This window comes from Uloborus diversus, chromosome 5 (genome assembly GCF_026930045.1).
Source record: "Uloborus diversus isolate 005 chromosome 5, Udiv.v.3.1, whole genome shotgun sequence".
Classification (NCBI taxonomy): Eukaryota; Metazoa; Arthropoda; class Arachnida; order Araneae; family Uloboridae; genus Uloborus; species Uloborus diversus.
In genome coordinates this window covers 182,291,717-182,306,788 of record NC_072735.1, presented here as the reverse complement: position 1 = coordinate 182,306,788, position 15,072 = coordinate 182,291,717, and the positions used below count along the sequence as shown (strand labels likewise).

The 15,072-nt window shown below is 31.9% G+C and overlaps 1 protein-coding gene across 1 annotated transcript in view; it reads right to left on the bottom strand.

Annotated features, from left to right (window-relative positions):
• LOC129223325 (uncharacterized) overlaps window positions 1-15,072 on the bottom strand; it is a 74,627-nt gene that overhangs the window by 27,930 nt on the left and 31,625 nt on the right. The window contains exons 11-15 of the mRNA XM_054857892.1: window positions 14,293-14,388; window positions 9,730-9,842; window positions 9,456-9,624; window positions 3,122-3,235; window positions 2,086-2,166 (exon numbers count right to left, since the gene is read on the bottom strand). Of these exons, the coding sequence (XP_054713867.1) occupies window positions 2,086-2,166; window positions 3,122-3,235; window positions 9,456-9,624; window positions 9,730-9,842; window positions 14,293-14,388 (573 nt within the window). The remainder of the gene's footprint in view (window positions 1-2,085; window positions 2,167-3,121; window positions 3,236-9,455; window positions 9,625-9,729; window positions 9,843-14,292; window positions 14,389-15,072) is intronic.

The following is a 15,072-nucleotide window of genomic DNA, read 5'->3' as shown; positions in this document are numbered from 1 at the left end:
AATTAGTAAACAAAAAGATAATTTCAACATTTTATTGAAACAAACATATAGTAAAAAATTTTTACATACATAAGACTAGTTTAAAAGTTGTGATACGAAACATAAAGCAAACGTTTCACGAAAGTTTATTATGGCACCTGATTCGTTTTAAAAGGATGACATAGATAAAATAAATGTAATCGCAAATATGTATACTAATTAGGAATAAATCATCAAAATAAAATATTTTATTAATAATTATAAATCAATGATATATGTTCGAATGAAGAGGTACCAAACAATGCTGTGGGTCTAAATGAAGACTTTACTCAAAGTATGCACCTCAGGCCAAAGCACCACGATCCACTCACTAACTAACTGCAGCAGGGTGGCGACAGGAACTGTGAAAAAAAGTTCCCTGACTTTTCCCTGATTAAGTTCACCAAATTTCCCTGATTTACGTTACCAATGATAATGGTTTTCTTTCTTTGCTCTACTTGAAATCCATTGTATGTTTGTATTAAATGCAGTATTTTAAACGTTTTAAGTTGTGTAAAGTTGTTGAACTAAAGATATATTTTAAAAAGATGCTACTTTTTTAATAAAATGGTTTTAAAAAAAAAAAAACAAAAAAACAAGACAATTTTTTTGGAAGGAAGGAAAAACCAACAAAACAGTATATTAAATTTTTATACATGGAAAGATTATAGAAAATTAAAAATAAAAAAAAACTTCACTTCCAGAAACTACTTAGCATAAGAAATTTAAGAAACTATTAAAATTACTCTTAAAAACATATATGTATTTAGGATAGAACTAAAAAGTAATTGAAATTATTTTGAACTAAGTTTTCAAACAGTATAATAATTGTTGCAAGAATAACAATAGTGAAAGAATAGAAGTAATGTAGTTATTCTTGTCTAACTGATTGACATATTTATGCAAAACAGATGAAACCATTTGACATCCATTCATAAGGAGCTTTTCTCTAATCTTAAATATAGGTTTTAATGAATGAATACAGCATTTTAACAATAAAAAAATAAAAATATTTACTTAAGTTCACAAGTTAACTCTATTTCAAATGATTTCAGTATGTAACGAAAAAAATCTTAGATTGCTTTTGTAACAAACAACTTTGAATGCAAGAAAAAAAAAGCAATTAGTTAATATCAAAATATATAAAAGAATACAACTTGGTTATAAAATTTAAAAAATACTTAAGTCTGAAGAAAAGAAAACCTTTATAATATGGGGTGACAACAAATAGCATAATGGCAAAAAACAAAGTTCTTTTAATTGAAACTTCTATTTTAGCAATTAAATTAAAAACCCAAAGAAGTAATAACTTTTAAGTTTTTATAGTATTAATTTAAAAACCAAAGATTTCTTCTTGAAATCGTGATCACAGTACGCTAATTACTTCGAGACAGTGGGATAAAGGCAACGGAGCTAAGGCATTAATGAAGGCTTCCTCTTTGCCTGTATGGTTGTTTATTTTACGTAGCATTGAAAGCGTAAAAAAGAAATTTCAAGCTAGGTAAAATAAACAACCTAACAGACACAGAAGCAATCTTAATAAGTTCATCCTGTGGTTAATAAGTAAGATTCAATACTTTGACGTTGAGGAAAAAAGATGCACAAATATGGGGCAGTGTATAATCGCACCTCATTAATTTTACTTTTTTCGAACAGATAATTGGCGGAAAATGCGTAGGGAATTAGAGTATTTAATTTTGTAAAGCAAAAAAAAAAACATTTTTTTTTCCTTCATAAAATCAATTTTCCCTGATTTTTTGTTATTTTTTCAAAATTCCCTGATATTTCTCTGATTTTTCCCTGATTAATAAAGTTCCCTGACTTTTCCCTGATCTCCCTGATTTCTCTGATCTGTCGCCACCCTGTGCAGGATTTACAAGGAATATAAACAACGATTACAACCTTTCAGCCGAATTATTTTGGGTAAAAAAATTCTTGCATTGTCATTTAGGAACATCACCTCTTTTAAATGAGGTTCAACCTTGATTATCTGATGTAATTGGGAGTTCTAAGTTTCAACATTTGAAAGATTAACTTTTATGACACTGTCCCTGGAAATGTATTTACCTTATCTTGGATAAGTGATAAAATGCAGTCTGTTTCATGTCGCAAATCTTCATCAAAACTGTAGATCTCAGCAATATGCTTCTTAAATAAAGGAAACACAGTACAATTAATTAAAAAGATGCTGAAATTCTGAGTTTAAAAAAAATGTATATGCAATAATCAAAATAATAAAACAATGCAAGTACAGTCTGCCCGCTTAATCGGGTAACAGATAAATAAATACCTTACTTATAAGAATAAAACCTCCCGAGAGAGTCCCATTAAAAAAAAAATTAAACCCGAACTTTTTTATTTTAAAGGTTTAGCTAAAAACTCTTCTATTTTGCACAAACTAACTTTAGCTTTAATCTAAATCTTAAAAATTTCAAAATTCTCTTAATTAAGAATATGTTTCTAAATTTTATCAATACTAACTGCTTAATTTTTTTGGCAATGAACTGCATTAACCAAATACAATTTTGCTAAATCAATAAAAAGTTACTTTTTACTGCAGAAAAATATTAATTATACAATATGATCCTAAGGCAGTGGATAAGATTTCATAAATAATGTTACAAAAATTAAATATGTACCCATAGCTCATAACTAAATGCAGATCATCTGTTGAATAACAAATCATGATAGCATCAAACTTGAATTATATTAATCTGCCTTGGAATATTTTATGCAGTTTTCTCTTCCATGAGGCAGTTGCTGGAAAAGAGGTGTTTTTTATGAAAACCCATTGTAAACCTTTATCTTGAATAACAGTGAGTTTCCAAAAAAAAAAAAATTTAAAGAAATTAAATAAGTGCAGATGAAATTGAGAATTAGAAATGTGAAAAAGTTAAGATAACGAATTAACCATTATCCTAAGAAATTTTGAAAAGAAAAACAGACCAGAAAATATTCTAACAGTAAAATAAAAAATCCACAGTTAAAAATATTTAAATTCTCCGAGTTTTCAAGGATTTTTAAATGTTATATGAGTATACCAATAAAAAAAACATGCATAGAAAAATCATTTGTTTACATAAGTACTGACTGCCTTACTTACTTGTAGATTATTTTCCCCAGTCAGCAATTTCGATAGAATACTCGTCCCAGTTGAAGATTGTTCCATGGATGGAGAAACTTCTGCATTGGATGGCTGTTGATCCTGTGATGAATCCTAAAGAAATGGAAAGAAAAAAAAAAGACAAAATTATAAAGTACTACTTAGCTCAAGGTGATTTAAGAATTGATGCAAAATCATAAACACCTATTACAATAGACCTACAAAACCCTTTTGGAACAAGGGCCATTGACATAGCTGATTAGCTCATGAAGGGCCACGAACAAGATTAAATTAACGAACTGGTCTTTGCTTAGGACACTTCCGCTTAACTCAAAGTGTCAAATTAACTGCTCACAGTGGCGTAGCTAGACCCGACTTTCGGGGGGGGGTTACTTCTTATATATATATATATATATATATATATATATATATATATATACATATACATATATATATACTAATATATTTATTTATATATATATATATATATATATATATATATATATATATATATATACATATACATATATATATACTAATATATTTATTTATATATATATATATATATATATATATATATATATATATATATATATATATATATATATATATATACATATATATATATATATATATACTAATATATTTATATATATACTAATATATATATATATATATATATATATATATATATATATATATATATATATATGTATAATCGCTTGGAATTTTTCCCTTTTCTTCTTTTTTTTTCTTTCTCTTCTCTCTTCTTTTTCTCTTTTTTTTTTTTTGAGACTAACTTTTCGGGGGGGGGGGGGGTTTTGTCCCCAAAACCCCCCCCTTAGCTACGCCCCTGACTGCTCAGCTGTTATGAAAATTACAAATTTGAGAATAAAAATGTATAGTTCATACATTAAAGTTACAGGTCAGAGTCATTCCATTTCAAATCAGGCAGGAAATTATGAAAAGTATCATAAAACCATCACAGATTTTTTTATTATACATTACCCTAGTTACAACCAAGGAGCATATGAAATATCTCAAAGGGTTTTGCAAGGGGAAAAAATCAGTTACAGCCTACTCAAACTCTGCACAAAATCGGCCATTTCGTAAAATAAACCAGCAAATCACTGGATTCAAAATGGACATTACATCACAAGTATTTCACCTATTAAAATAATTCTTTTTCTAAAAATAAATATGGATCCATATGTCATCTGGACATCGTTTTTGAAAATTTAGTTGGGTTTATCGAAAAAGGAAAAGAATAACTTCGTGGCGAAAAAACTGCATTCTAACTGATTTCATGATTTCTTTTCCCTGTGAAAAAAAAAGTTTTTTTACTAAACGGAGATGGCAGTCTAAGTCTTTATATGACAGCTTCATATTATATTTTATTTTAATCCTTAGGTGCATACAATCTTGGAATTTAAAAATGTTCAAAAATTAACCATCTTTGAAATGAGATCCTCAAAAGTCCATTGTTTAAAAATCTAAAAATTGGCTTGTTTGAACCCCATTTAATGTTTAATAAGTCGATATACAACATAGAATGGAAATAGGGTGAAAATCCTATGCTTTTTTTCATAAAATGTTTTATGATATTTTGAAAGTTATCTTATTGACCACGACATGCATGTAAAGTGAAATTTTTTTCCTATAGTTTTATAAATTGAAATTCTGATATATTTATGCCTAATAGTTACAATTGTGTACTTTATCAATAAGAGCTAAAATCTTACAGACTTTTAATGATATATGTGTAACAAACCACTTTTGATGATCCAGTTGATTCGTCTTTTTGTATGACTATGCCTAATGATAGAAGAACCTTTGGTGACCATTTGATTTTGTTATTTATTAACTTTCTGCTGATCAGAGTTAAATTTGCATGGGAGCTTAGCTCCCGCACTTCCTTTTTTATATCGTGTAAATTTTTATATTTTTGACTGAATTCAGGCCACGTAGGCATTAAAATAAGTTCTGAAGTCTATAAAGCTTTTGCACTTATGTTGGTATGTCTTAAGGCAGCAACTATAGGTAAACAGTGAATTGACAGTTACAGTTAGCTATAACACTGAATCATTTGAAAATTTAGATATTAGAGTATAATTTGACCTCTTTTAAAACTTTAATTATTTTGTGCTGTAGGAAATTGTTCCTCAATTATATTTTGCTATACAACTTGTGGGATTTACTGATATCAAATTCTAACATATCTTTCCCCATCCACTCTCTTCAACTCAACTCTGCACTGGTTGGTCTGGGGGCGATATTTTTGAGAAGGGGTTTCTTTTGTGGTTTGGCAACAGAAAAAAGAGGAGAAACAACAAGGCGGATAAAGGCTGGAAGAAAAGGAGAGAAATGCCATGTGGGGAGTGGTATAAAAATCCCAAGAAGGCTAGAAAAGGATAAGTGTCCTAGCCAAGAGAAAAAAATATGCAACAAGCTAGGAAATATAAAGCATGATAGGGTTGAACAAGAATCTGAAAAGCCCCCTTGCAAGATAATTATCCAGATGCAGTCTGATTGCAGAGTGGAACGCTGGGAGCTTGAATGGCCATAGAGTGGAATGTGACACAGGAAAGTGTCCTGGTGTATCAACCTATGTTACCTCCTTACACAACCGGAACCTTCCTCAAAAGGCATGAGATTTGCCAATTATAATATTAAGAAAAATGAACTGCCTGAAAAACTGAACTGCCTTTGATTGAATCCTAAATTATTGCCCCCTTTGTAAAATTTGTGTAGCGTTGAGTCCTCTTTGTCTTTTTTTTTTTTTTGTAATCAATGGATAAAAGAAAATAAATGTTTAATGGATTCCCTCACCTTGCTGAGCTTGTTTTAAATCGTGATAACACAACGCAAGTTTCAAATTTGTAATTATATTTGCTTAGAATTAGAACACTTATTTTGTTAGAAATTGAGCCCTGACTATAACAGCTACCTTTGGTGATCTGTTTGATTGCCTCTTATAACCATCTTCAATTGATTATTACACATGCCATAAAGCAAGTGAGTTTTAAAATTCTTAAACTATAGGTGAGTTTTGCATATTAACTCATTGATGGTTTTGAACGTCTTATCACACCCTAGTGAGAATGTTTCAAAAGCATTTTACACTTATTTTTCTGATGCTAAATGTTCGTTGTCAAATGATCAGATGCGCAGGGCGGAGCTAGGCATTGATAGAAGGTAGGGCACTTGATGGCAAGTTACTCCAAAACAAATTTTCATGGAAAAGAATTTCACATATCTTACTCACGACCCAGGACCGCCAGAGGGTTAAAGTTAAAACTTATTTATAAAAGTAATCATACGAGGTAGAATCTGAAAATTCTGGGACAATGGTCACCAATGACAACCAAAGCACATAATTAAAATAAACTGTTTTAAATGCATTGTACTTCTCTTCCTTTAGAGCTTGGACAGTTTCCCCTGTGTCATGTAATAGAGTTGCAAGTCATAATTGACACAGAAAATTTTTGATTCTTTGAAGCATCTAAGTAACAATGGATGCATAACTTTGGAGACAAAGTAATATAGAAACAGGAAAAAAAGAAAGAACATTCAAGTGCCTAATTACTAAATTTGAATCAACAGGGCAAACCAGTTAAGGATATATTTAGAAATATATTGTAATTATAAAATCACTTTTTAAATTGCACTCTTCTTATTTTTAAGTTACATTTTTTATTTCCTTCAAATACTTGCTGGGCCACAAATTGACAAGTCACAGGCTGCAAGTTCTGCAGTCCTGTTTGCAAGTTTACTATTGCATACATAAAAACACACAAAAGCGCTAGTATGTATATTTTTGAAGAGGCTGCACAAGATCCTTCAAAAATGTACATTTCAGCAAATTACAGGTGCTGTTATGCAAGGATCAAAAAGTTTACAATGTCAAAAAGATCAACAGCACCTTACACCAGGGGCTACCTCCAAAATTACTGCACACATGTGTTTTGGCTTTACAAGGAAGGCCTTTTTCAATGCAAAAGAAATGAGCTTATGGCTAAAAAGACATCCAACAAAAGCCAAGTAACGAGTTTAAGAACCAATACATAGGGCATTCAAGCTTACAGCTTTACTAAGCACATACCCCCTATACATATAGCGGGTCTTCATGGCTATAAGCATTGAAACAACTTCAGGGTTCGTACTCAATTTCAGAAATTAAATAAAGGAGTTTTGAAGGAGTAAAATGAGATTTTGAAGGAGTACATACTAATGGGCTGTCCTTAAATGTTGTCGCAATTTTTTTTCAACATCTTTTACCCCTACCCCAGGGGTAGAAGTGACCGACTTGTCACATATAGGACATTTTCCACAAAAAATATAGGACAAATATAGGACACATTATATGAATAATTTTGCCATGAAAAAAGAAATAATACATATCATATATTATTTAGTTATTTTTATCAATGATTTTGTTTAAAAAAAAAAATCTCAAACAAAATTATACCTTACATCTGAAATGACTTTCCTGTAGTTGAAAGAATAATTTTTGAAGAAACAGTGTACTTTATAGACTAAATAACTAAACAAAATTTGAACCAAAATAATTTTTATTTTTTCTTCCTCATTTATGAACCCAAGTACTAATTGTGTTCTTTGATTTTATATCTAAACTGAACCCTTTACCACTTGTATTAAGAACAAACAGAGCTTGAGAAGGATCCTTCAGACGTTTTTCAAAGTTTTCTTTATGCTTGAATGTTTTAGCATGCTGCCTCAATTGCAAAAATCCACAATTGCTTATGGGCACTGAACAGTTGCAAAAATGGCAAAAAGCGGTAAAATCATCTTTTCCTTTATGCACCATGCACCAAAATTTGTAGAATTAGTGTCCTCCTGGTTCAACAACTCCACTGGAAATTTTGTTAAGCGATGCGATTTCACCATTATAATTCCACTTATTACAACAAACTACATTTTGACATCATAAGGAACTAACATGCCACGATCCCAAAATTCCACAAAAAGAGAAGATTGCAAAAAGAAAATTAGAACATTCCGATCAGAAAATGCACTGAACACAAAAATATACCAACGAAAACCTTGTTGGAAAACAAAACAAACGGCTGTTGCCCCCCCAAAAGCAAAATTCTAAAACCAACTTCAGCCTTAGTTCTCGAAACTCCGCCCACTATACATTGACATCACATTGCTGTAGCTAATGAGAGAAGGTGCCTGTTGTAGAATTTAGTCAGTTGAGATTTTTAATTTGAAATTCGTTTGGGCACGTACTTTTAGCGAAAAATCCGATGTTAGAAAGTTTATTTACTGTTCTTTTTAAAAGATATATAGGGTAAAAAATGGAAATATAGGAATTATAAGGCATTTTCGAAAAATATAGGACGATTTTGATGTTTTTTTTGAAAATATAGGATATATAGGACTACTTCGACCCCTGCCCCCTTTGTCACAAAGTGTCAACTTCATCTTACTCCTCCTCATGTCATATGTCATTTTTATAAACATATTGTTATAATAACTGCATGATGTCACTTCTTATCACCCTCTCTCTTCCCCTTGTCACAATTTCATGAGCCCGTCTTCCCCTCAAGGCATGACATCACTTGCGGATGACCCATTTTACAATATTATAACTGCCATTTGCTAAACAATTATGTTTTTAACACAATCACTTTATATAGTACATCTGCTTACGTATATTTAAATAATAATTAGAGAAACCGAATTTTGCAGCTGAGAGTGTGGTGGAAGGACATGCAGTAATCATAAAACTTGAAAAATAGTCAAGCCTCATTTACGCATGGTTTACTTCAATTATGAAATGTCTTAGTCATCTAATAACATTTTCACCCCCTCATCACCCTTATACCTTCACTCTTGTGACAAAGTTAAGTTGTCGATCGAAGTATTTCAAGTTACTGTCATAGAGGAAGACTATGTAGTCTCAACTAAAAAAGAAGGAGTTTTGAAGGAGTTCAAACCAAAATGAAGGAGTTTGAAGGGCCCTCAAAAAAAATCTCCCAAATGAAGGAGTATTGGAGGAGTTTTGAAGGAGCGTACAAATCCTGAACTTAATTGTTGACCAAACTCAGTGGTGGATTTACCATGCTGCAAATGTCACAACTGCAGGGGAAAAGGGGGAATCAAAATGCACATGATAAAAGTTTTACATAGCTCTATGATAGAAAAAGGGGCACATAAAAATGTACTGGGGCGAGCCTCGAAACCTATGAATCTCTGTCATTTTCCAAACTCTTTCAACAATTTCTTATCAGAACACCTCAGTAAAAGATTTTTAAAAAAAATACAAGAACATCAAACAGCATTTAAAAAGTGGTTTAAATTTACACACCAACAATGGGAGAGAAAAACTTCTTCTGTTACTGTTTCCATAGAGGCTTCCTAACTTAACCATGTTATCGACCAATGTTACCAATGGCTTGGTAATGTCATACTGAGTTTCTAGTTGCTGTATTTGCCGCTGAAGCTCCCTATAGTTTTGAGATAGTCCTTGATGGATTCTGAAATGAGAATAATAATGCTAGTAAAAAATGCTAAAATAGTGACTCAAACAAAACTGAGAAATATGTCCATATGTTCAAAAACAAAATGTTACAAAATCTTACGTTTGGGGTTTTCTGTGCTCATTGTCCAGCTGATGTACTAATTTCTCTTTAGCCTTTAAAATTTTAGCCTGATTTCTTCTCAGCTGGATTAACAGCAGAACTAATTCTTCATGCTAAATGTATTTACATCAAAATATAATGCATGCAAAACTGAATATTTTACAGGAGTAAAAATCATAAAGCATAAAAAGGTTTTCTAAATAATAACTACGACAATAATCCGTTTTACATAATTATAATCGAGAAATTGCACAGAATAATTTTCTCTAGAAAATAATAAAAATTTATAAGACTAAATATATTGTCATTCCCTTCAAATGGGTTGAAATTAAATTACATAGAAAACTAAAAACATATTTTGTATCAAAAAATGTTAATAAAAATAAAACTCAACCTTTTTTTTTTTTACACATCTACACAGATGATTTATAGTATCAACAAAGATTGCATGTTTTATAGTATCTATGATAGAAATGTATTATCCTGATGAATAAGAACATAATATCTAATATTATTTTGTTAACAGTTGAAAACAGCACATAATATGTTGGGCATGGTCAAACAGGCGCGGATCCACGGGAGGGGAACTGGGGGAACGTTCCCCCTCCAAAATCCCAAGTGTACCTAAAAATTTTCAAAAGAGAGTACGGGAAAATAATTCCGTTTTTCAAAACTTGAACTATAAGAAAGGCGCCAGAAAAAGTAAGGAGAGAATTTCAAAAGCGGATTTCACTGCTGGAATGTCCCCCCCCCCACACACACACTTTAGAACGTGAACTAAGGCACCAGGAAAAGCAATTAGGCAACAACAGAAACGGATCCATGGAGGGAACTGGGGGAACCTTCTCCTCCCCTCAAAACCCCCATATATAGCTAAAAATTTTCACAATAGAGTGTAGAAAAAATCTTCTGTTTTATAGAACTTAAACTTGAGGAAAAGCTCCAGAAAATTCGATCAAACAATAGCAGAGGCAGATCCTTGGAAGGGAACTGGGGGAACGTTCCCCTTCCTCTAAATTCTCATGTGTACGTAAAAATTTTCACAACGTATTACAGCGAAGTTCTCCAGTTATATAGAACTTTAGCTTGAAGAAAGGCGCAAAAAAAAGATAGGAGAGAATTGCAAAAGCGGATCTAAAGAGGAGAACTGGGGAATGTTCCCCTCTTTCCTGCATAAAAATAAATAAATAAATAAAGACAAACCTGTTTAAACTGTTTTTTGCATTTATTTGGTGAAGGATTGATCATTATATTTAAAGCTACTGCAATTCAGTGGCACTATTAGAGCTGGAGGGGGGCACAGGGCGACAGGATCCGTGATCCCCCAGAAGGCCTAGTAGAATGTTTTTGTAAAACATTTCCTATAATTAAAGAGAACAATAGAACGTACCTTGGAAACAGTCGCCTTTTTTAGTCGGAATAAAAATAAGAAAGTCTTCATAATGTCGGAAGTCCGCTTCCTCTGCCAATACCTTTAAAGCGCGTCTCAAATCTTGTTTTCAGGACTTCAATTTTGAAAATTTTAAAGGGGAGAACTATCTAACACCTCGCATTCTAATAACATCGAGAATCATTTAAAATTGCTTTTTTGGAGCTTCAATTTTGAAAAATTGCCAAACCCCTGACGTTACCAAATATGGTCTACAGTCATTTTTTTATGATGTCGATAACGAAAAATTTCCGGACTAGGGTCCGAATGCTCCTGTAGAAAATCTGAACATTAAAAAATTAAGGTTTTGAAAAATTTAATGGGGAAAGCGTTTAAATCCTTTATCACCGAATATCGCTCAAAAACTTCGTTTTCTAAGACTTCAATTTCGAAACATTTTTTGGGAAAAGCCCCAGAACCGTACTGCTCGAAGTATTGTCAAAGTTAGTCTGTAACTGCGTTTTTGGAAATTCAATTTCAGAAAATTTAGCGGAGGGATTTTCGATTTAAATCTATTTTACAAAAAAACGGAGGCAGCCCCCCAAAAAAATCCCATCTCTGACCCTACCGTCAATAAATATTGCCTATAATTGCGTTTTTAAAACTTTAATTTCCGCTGGCGGCCCCCGAACCTTTCTTTTTCGTAACATCACCAGAGGCCGCCTAAAACTGCGTCCTTAAGACTAAAATTTCAACATTTTTTTTCAACAACCACCCTATCAGATGGTGAAAATTTTAAAAGTGCACCCTCTATAAAACTTTTGTGGTTGAACCACTGGTGCAAATATTGTTTCCTTTAAGCACATACAAATAGAAAAATGAACAAACTTTTTAAACTAATTATTTAAGAATTGTACTTTTAGAATTTGTAATGAATACATTTTTTTCATAAGAGGCATTAAAAAGCAGTAGATACGTTGTAAAACTCAATATTTATGGTTATTTTTAATGAGTAATTTCATATAACTCCCCCACCCCCATAAACATACTTGCTAGAAAAGTTCCCCTCCCAAATCCATAGTCTGGATCCGCCCCTGTGGTCAAAAGCATGTGATGTATTTATGCATCATACATTTAAACATTTCATAAAAATTTTATTTATTTTTCTCAACATTCTTTCTAGCATAACATATCCCAAATTTGTAAATTAGGAAGATAACTGTCCATAAGGGGCTAACCATATTTCAGTTAAGCTCACTTGTATTTATTACAAGGGTTGATCCAAAAGTAAGGTTTCCATCAATTTTATAAAAATACAGCACTATCTATTCTCATTGAAATTTACACTGTTGGAAAGAAAAAACTATTCTCTATTTTTACATATCATACCAGTCAACCTCCGAGAAAAAAATCCGGCAATTTTTTTTATTTTTATAAACAAGATTTTAAATAAAATCAAACAGGACACCCACCCTTTTTACATTTAACAGTATGATATTAGTTATGAATTTCATATCAATTGAACTTACTTTCATGTAGTAAATATTACTGGAATTGCTTTCTTTAAAAGTTTGGAAATAACATTAACTTGTAGTCATCTTAAAAAAAAAAAAAAAACAAAGCAAAAACAGCTCGAACTGAGAGAACGAGGAGATAATCAGCGCCGAAATTGTGCCCTTAATTGCCCGCCGCGACGCTTGCTTTGATTGGATACTGATGAAGACATGCGCTGTATCACTCCGTGACGTCATAATCTTGCCTCACTTCTGGTGCCATTCTCCTACGGCAACCTTTCCTTGGCTATTTGGCTTAAATTGCAATGCTGCATTCCACAAAAGTATCGGTAGCGCCAAAATTGGCGAGATACAATTATTTTCCTACAAAACGTGAAAAATCCGGAATATTTTGCTCATAACCGGAAAAACGGGAAACGACATGAAAATCCGTAAAACTTCTGGGAAATCCGGAAGGGTTGGCAGGTATGATATATAATCGCCATCTTATTGTCGACGTTGCCTAAACTTCCGTATCAAGTGTCACAGAATCCCAATGCCAGAATGGGACATTGCAGTCAACAAACCACTCCGTTCTTGATTGCAGTTCGGAGCTTGAGTCTAGTGATTACCACTTGTTCCCTAAGTTTAAGGAACACTTTGATGACCAATGTTTACGGAGCGACGGTGAATCAAAAAAGGGGTCAAACACTTCTCAATGGGTTGGCGGTGGAATTCTATGACACTGGATAGAGGAGTTAGGGCACAATCGATAATAATGCACAGAAAAAGATGGCGATTTTGTACACAAATAGAGAAACATTTTTTCTTTCCAACAATGTAAATTTCAATAAGAATAGACAGTGATATATGCTTGTAAAATTGATGGGAACATTACTTTTGGACCAACCCTAATGTGTCTAAGAACGTAATTAATTTCTTTTTTGAACTTGATAAAATTGCTGTTTAGTGAGTACTTTTATTTATGAATTAGACTGCAAAAGCACATTTTCAATACTATTCTGAACTAAACTGAGAGTTTAAATTAGTTACTATGTTAGATCTGTAAGAATGAAATATAAGTAAAAAAAACTTATTTAGAGCAGGATTTAAAAGCAAAAACTGATGCAGATAATGAAAAGATTTTTTTTTTTTTTTTGTCAAAAAGCAAACAGCAGTTTTGAGATAGCTTCCTCAGTTTATTTAAAATATGAAAAAGTTTAAAACACACATATACAAAGATAAGAAACACCAAATGAAAGTAAAACAGCAAACGAAAATAAAATTCAAAATCCACTACACAAACATACACTAACTGGAAACTACTCAGATTTTGAGTCTTAAATACATTCCTCAGTTCTAAAAAAAATTAAGAAAATGATTCGTTATTCTAAGTCAATTTAGTCATTCCAAAGTAAATGGGCTTAGTTATATGGTTTGACTCAGAATACAAAAGTCATTTTGAAATTATGGCATTTTAGCATAGAGAATCTGCAAAACTTAAATATGTACTTAGAGTAGTAAAAGGGTACTTAAAACTTGGTGCACAAAGAGTTTCTAAGACCCTGACATAGAAAAACGTTTATTTGTGCATGGACCATGCAGATTTCTGTATAGTTGTTGAATACAGCAATTTTACTCCTCAAATAACAATAATAACATATCCAAAATGCATACATAAACTATGCCTAATTAACATACCGTTTTTCCTAGAAGATCTCCAGCAGAAACACTCAGACGTTTTCCTTTACACATTAAACCTTCTGATTGTTGTACTAGTTTCCTCAGATGATTTGACTAAAGAAAAGCAAAAACTAAGACATATTACATATCAATAGCATCTGGCAAATAAATTACGCAACAACGTTAAAAATTTGTCGGTTTCTGGTTATCAGTATGATCAATGTTTCAATTATCAGTATGATCAATGTTTATTGGTATTTTGCATCCTTTTAAAAATGAGGACATTATAAAATGTATTAAAGAGGGGGGGGGGACCTAACGTCATATTAAAAAACAATCAAAAATAAAATTTAGTGAGACAATTTCTGAGTGAATGATACTTGTTGTTACCAATGCAATTTTATACACCCAAACCTGTTTTTATGCGGTGGATAGAGACCGCATTCAAAAAAATCACACAAAAAAAATTGCTCGAAACTTCACGAGTAGCTTTAAAAAGTTGTTCTTGCAACACAGTCAAAAAATATTTTTTCTTATGCGGGGGATAGGGACCGCATAAAAAAAGTGTCACATAGAAAATAACCCAAAAGCTTACAAAATAATCTTTTAATGAAATCAAAATAAACTAAGCGATGAAAATTTTTGCCAAGTAGTCAGACAAAATTTCCTGCATAAAGAAATTTTTGGGAGGTCACAGTGCCTCCCATCGGGGTGCATATGTCGTCACTTGAAGATACTACTTGCATTTGTTTTAAAAATTTCGTAAATTGAATCCCAATCTGATTAAAATTTTAATAT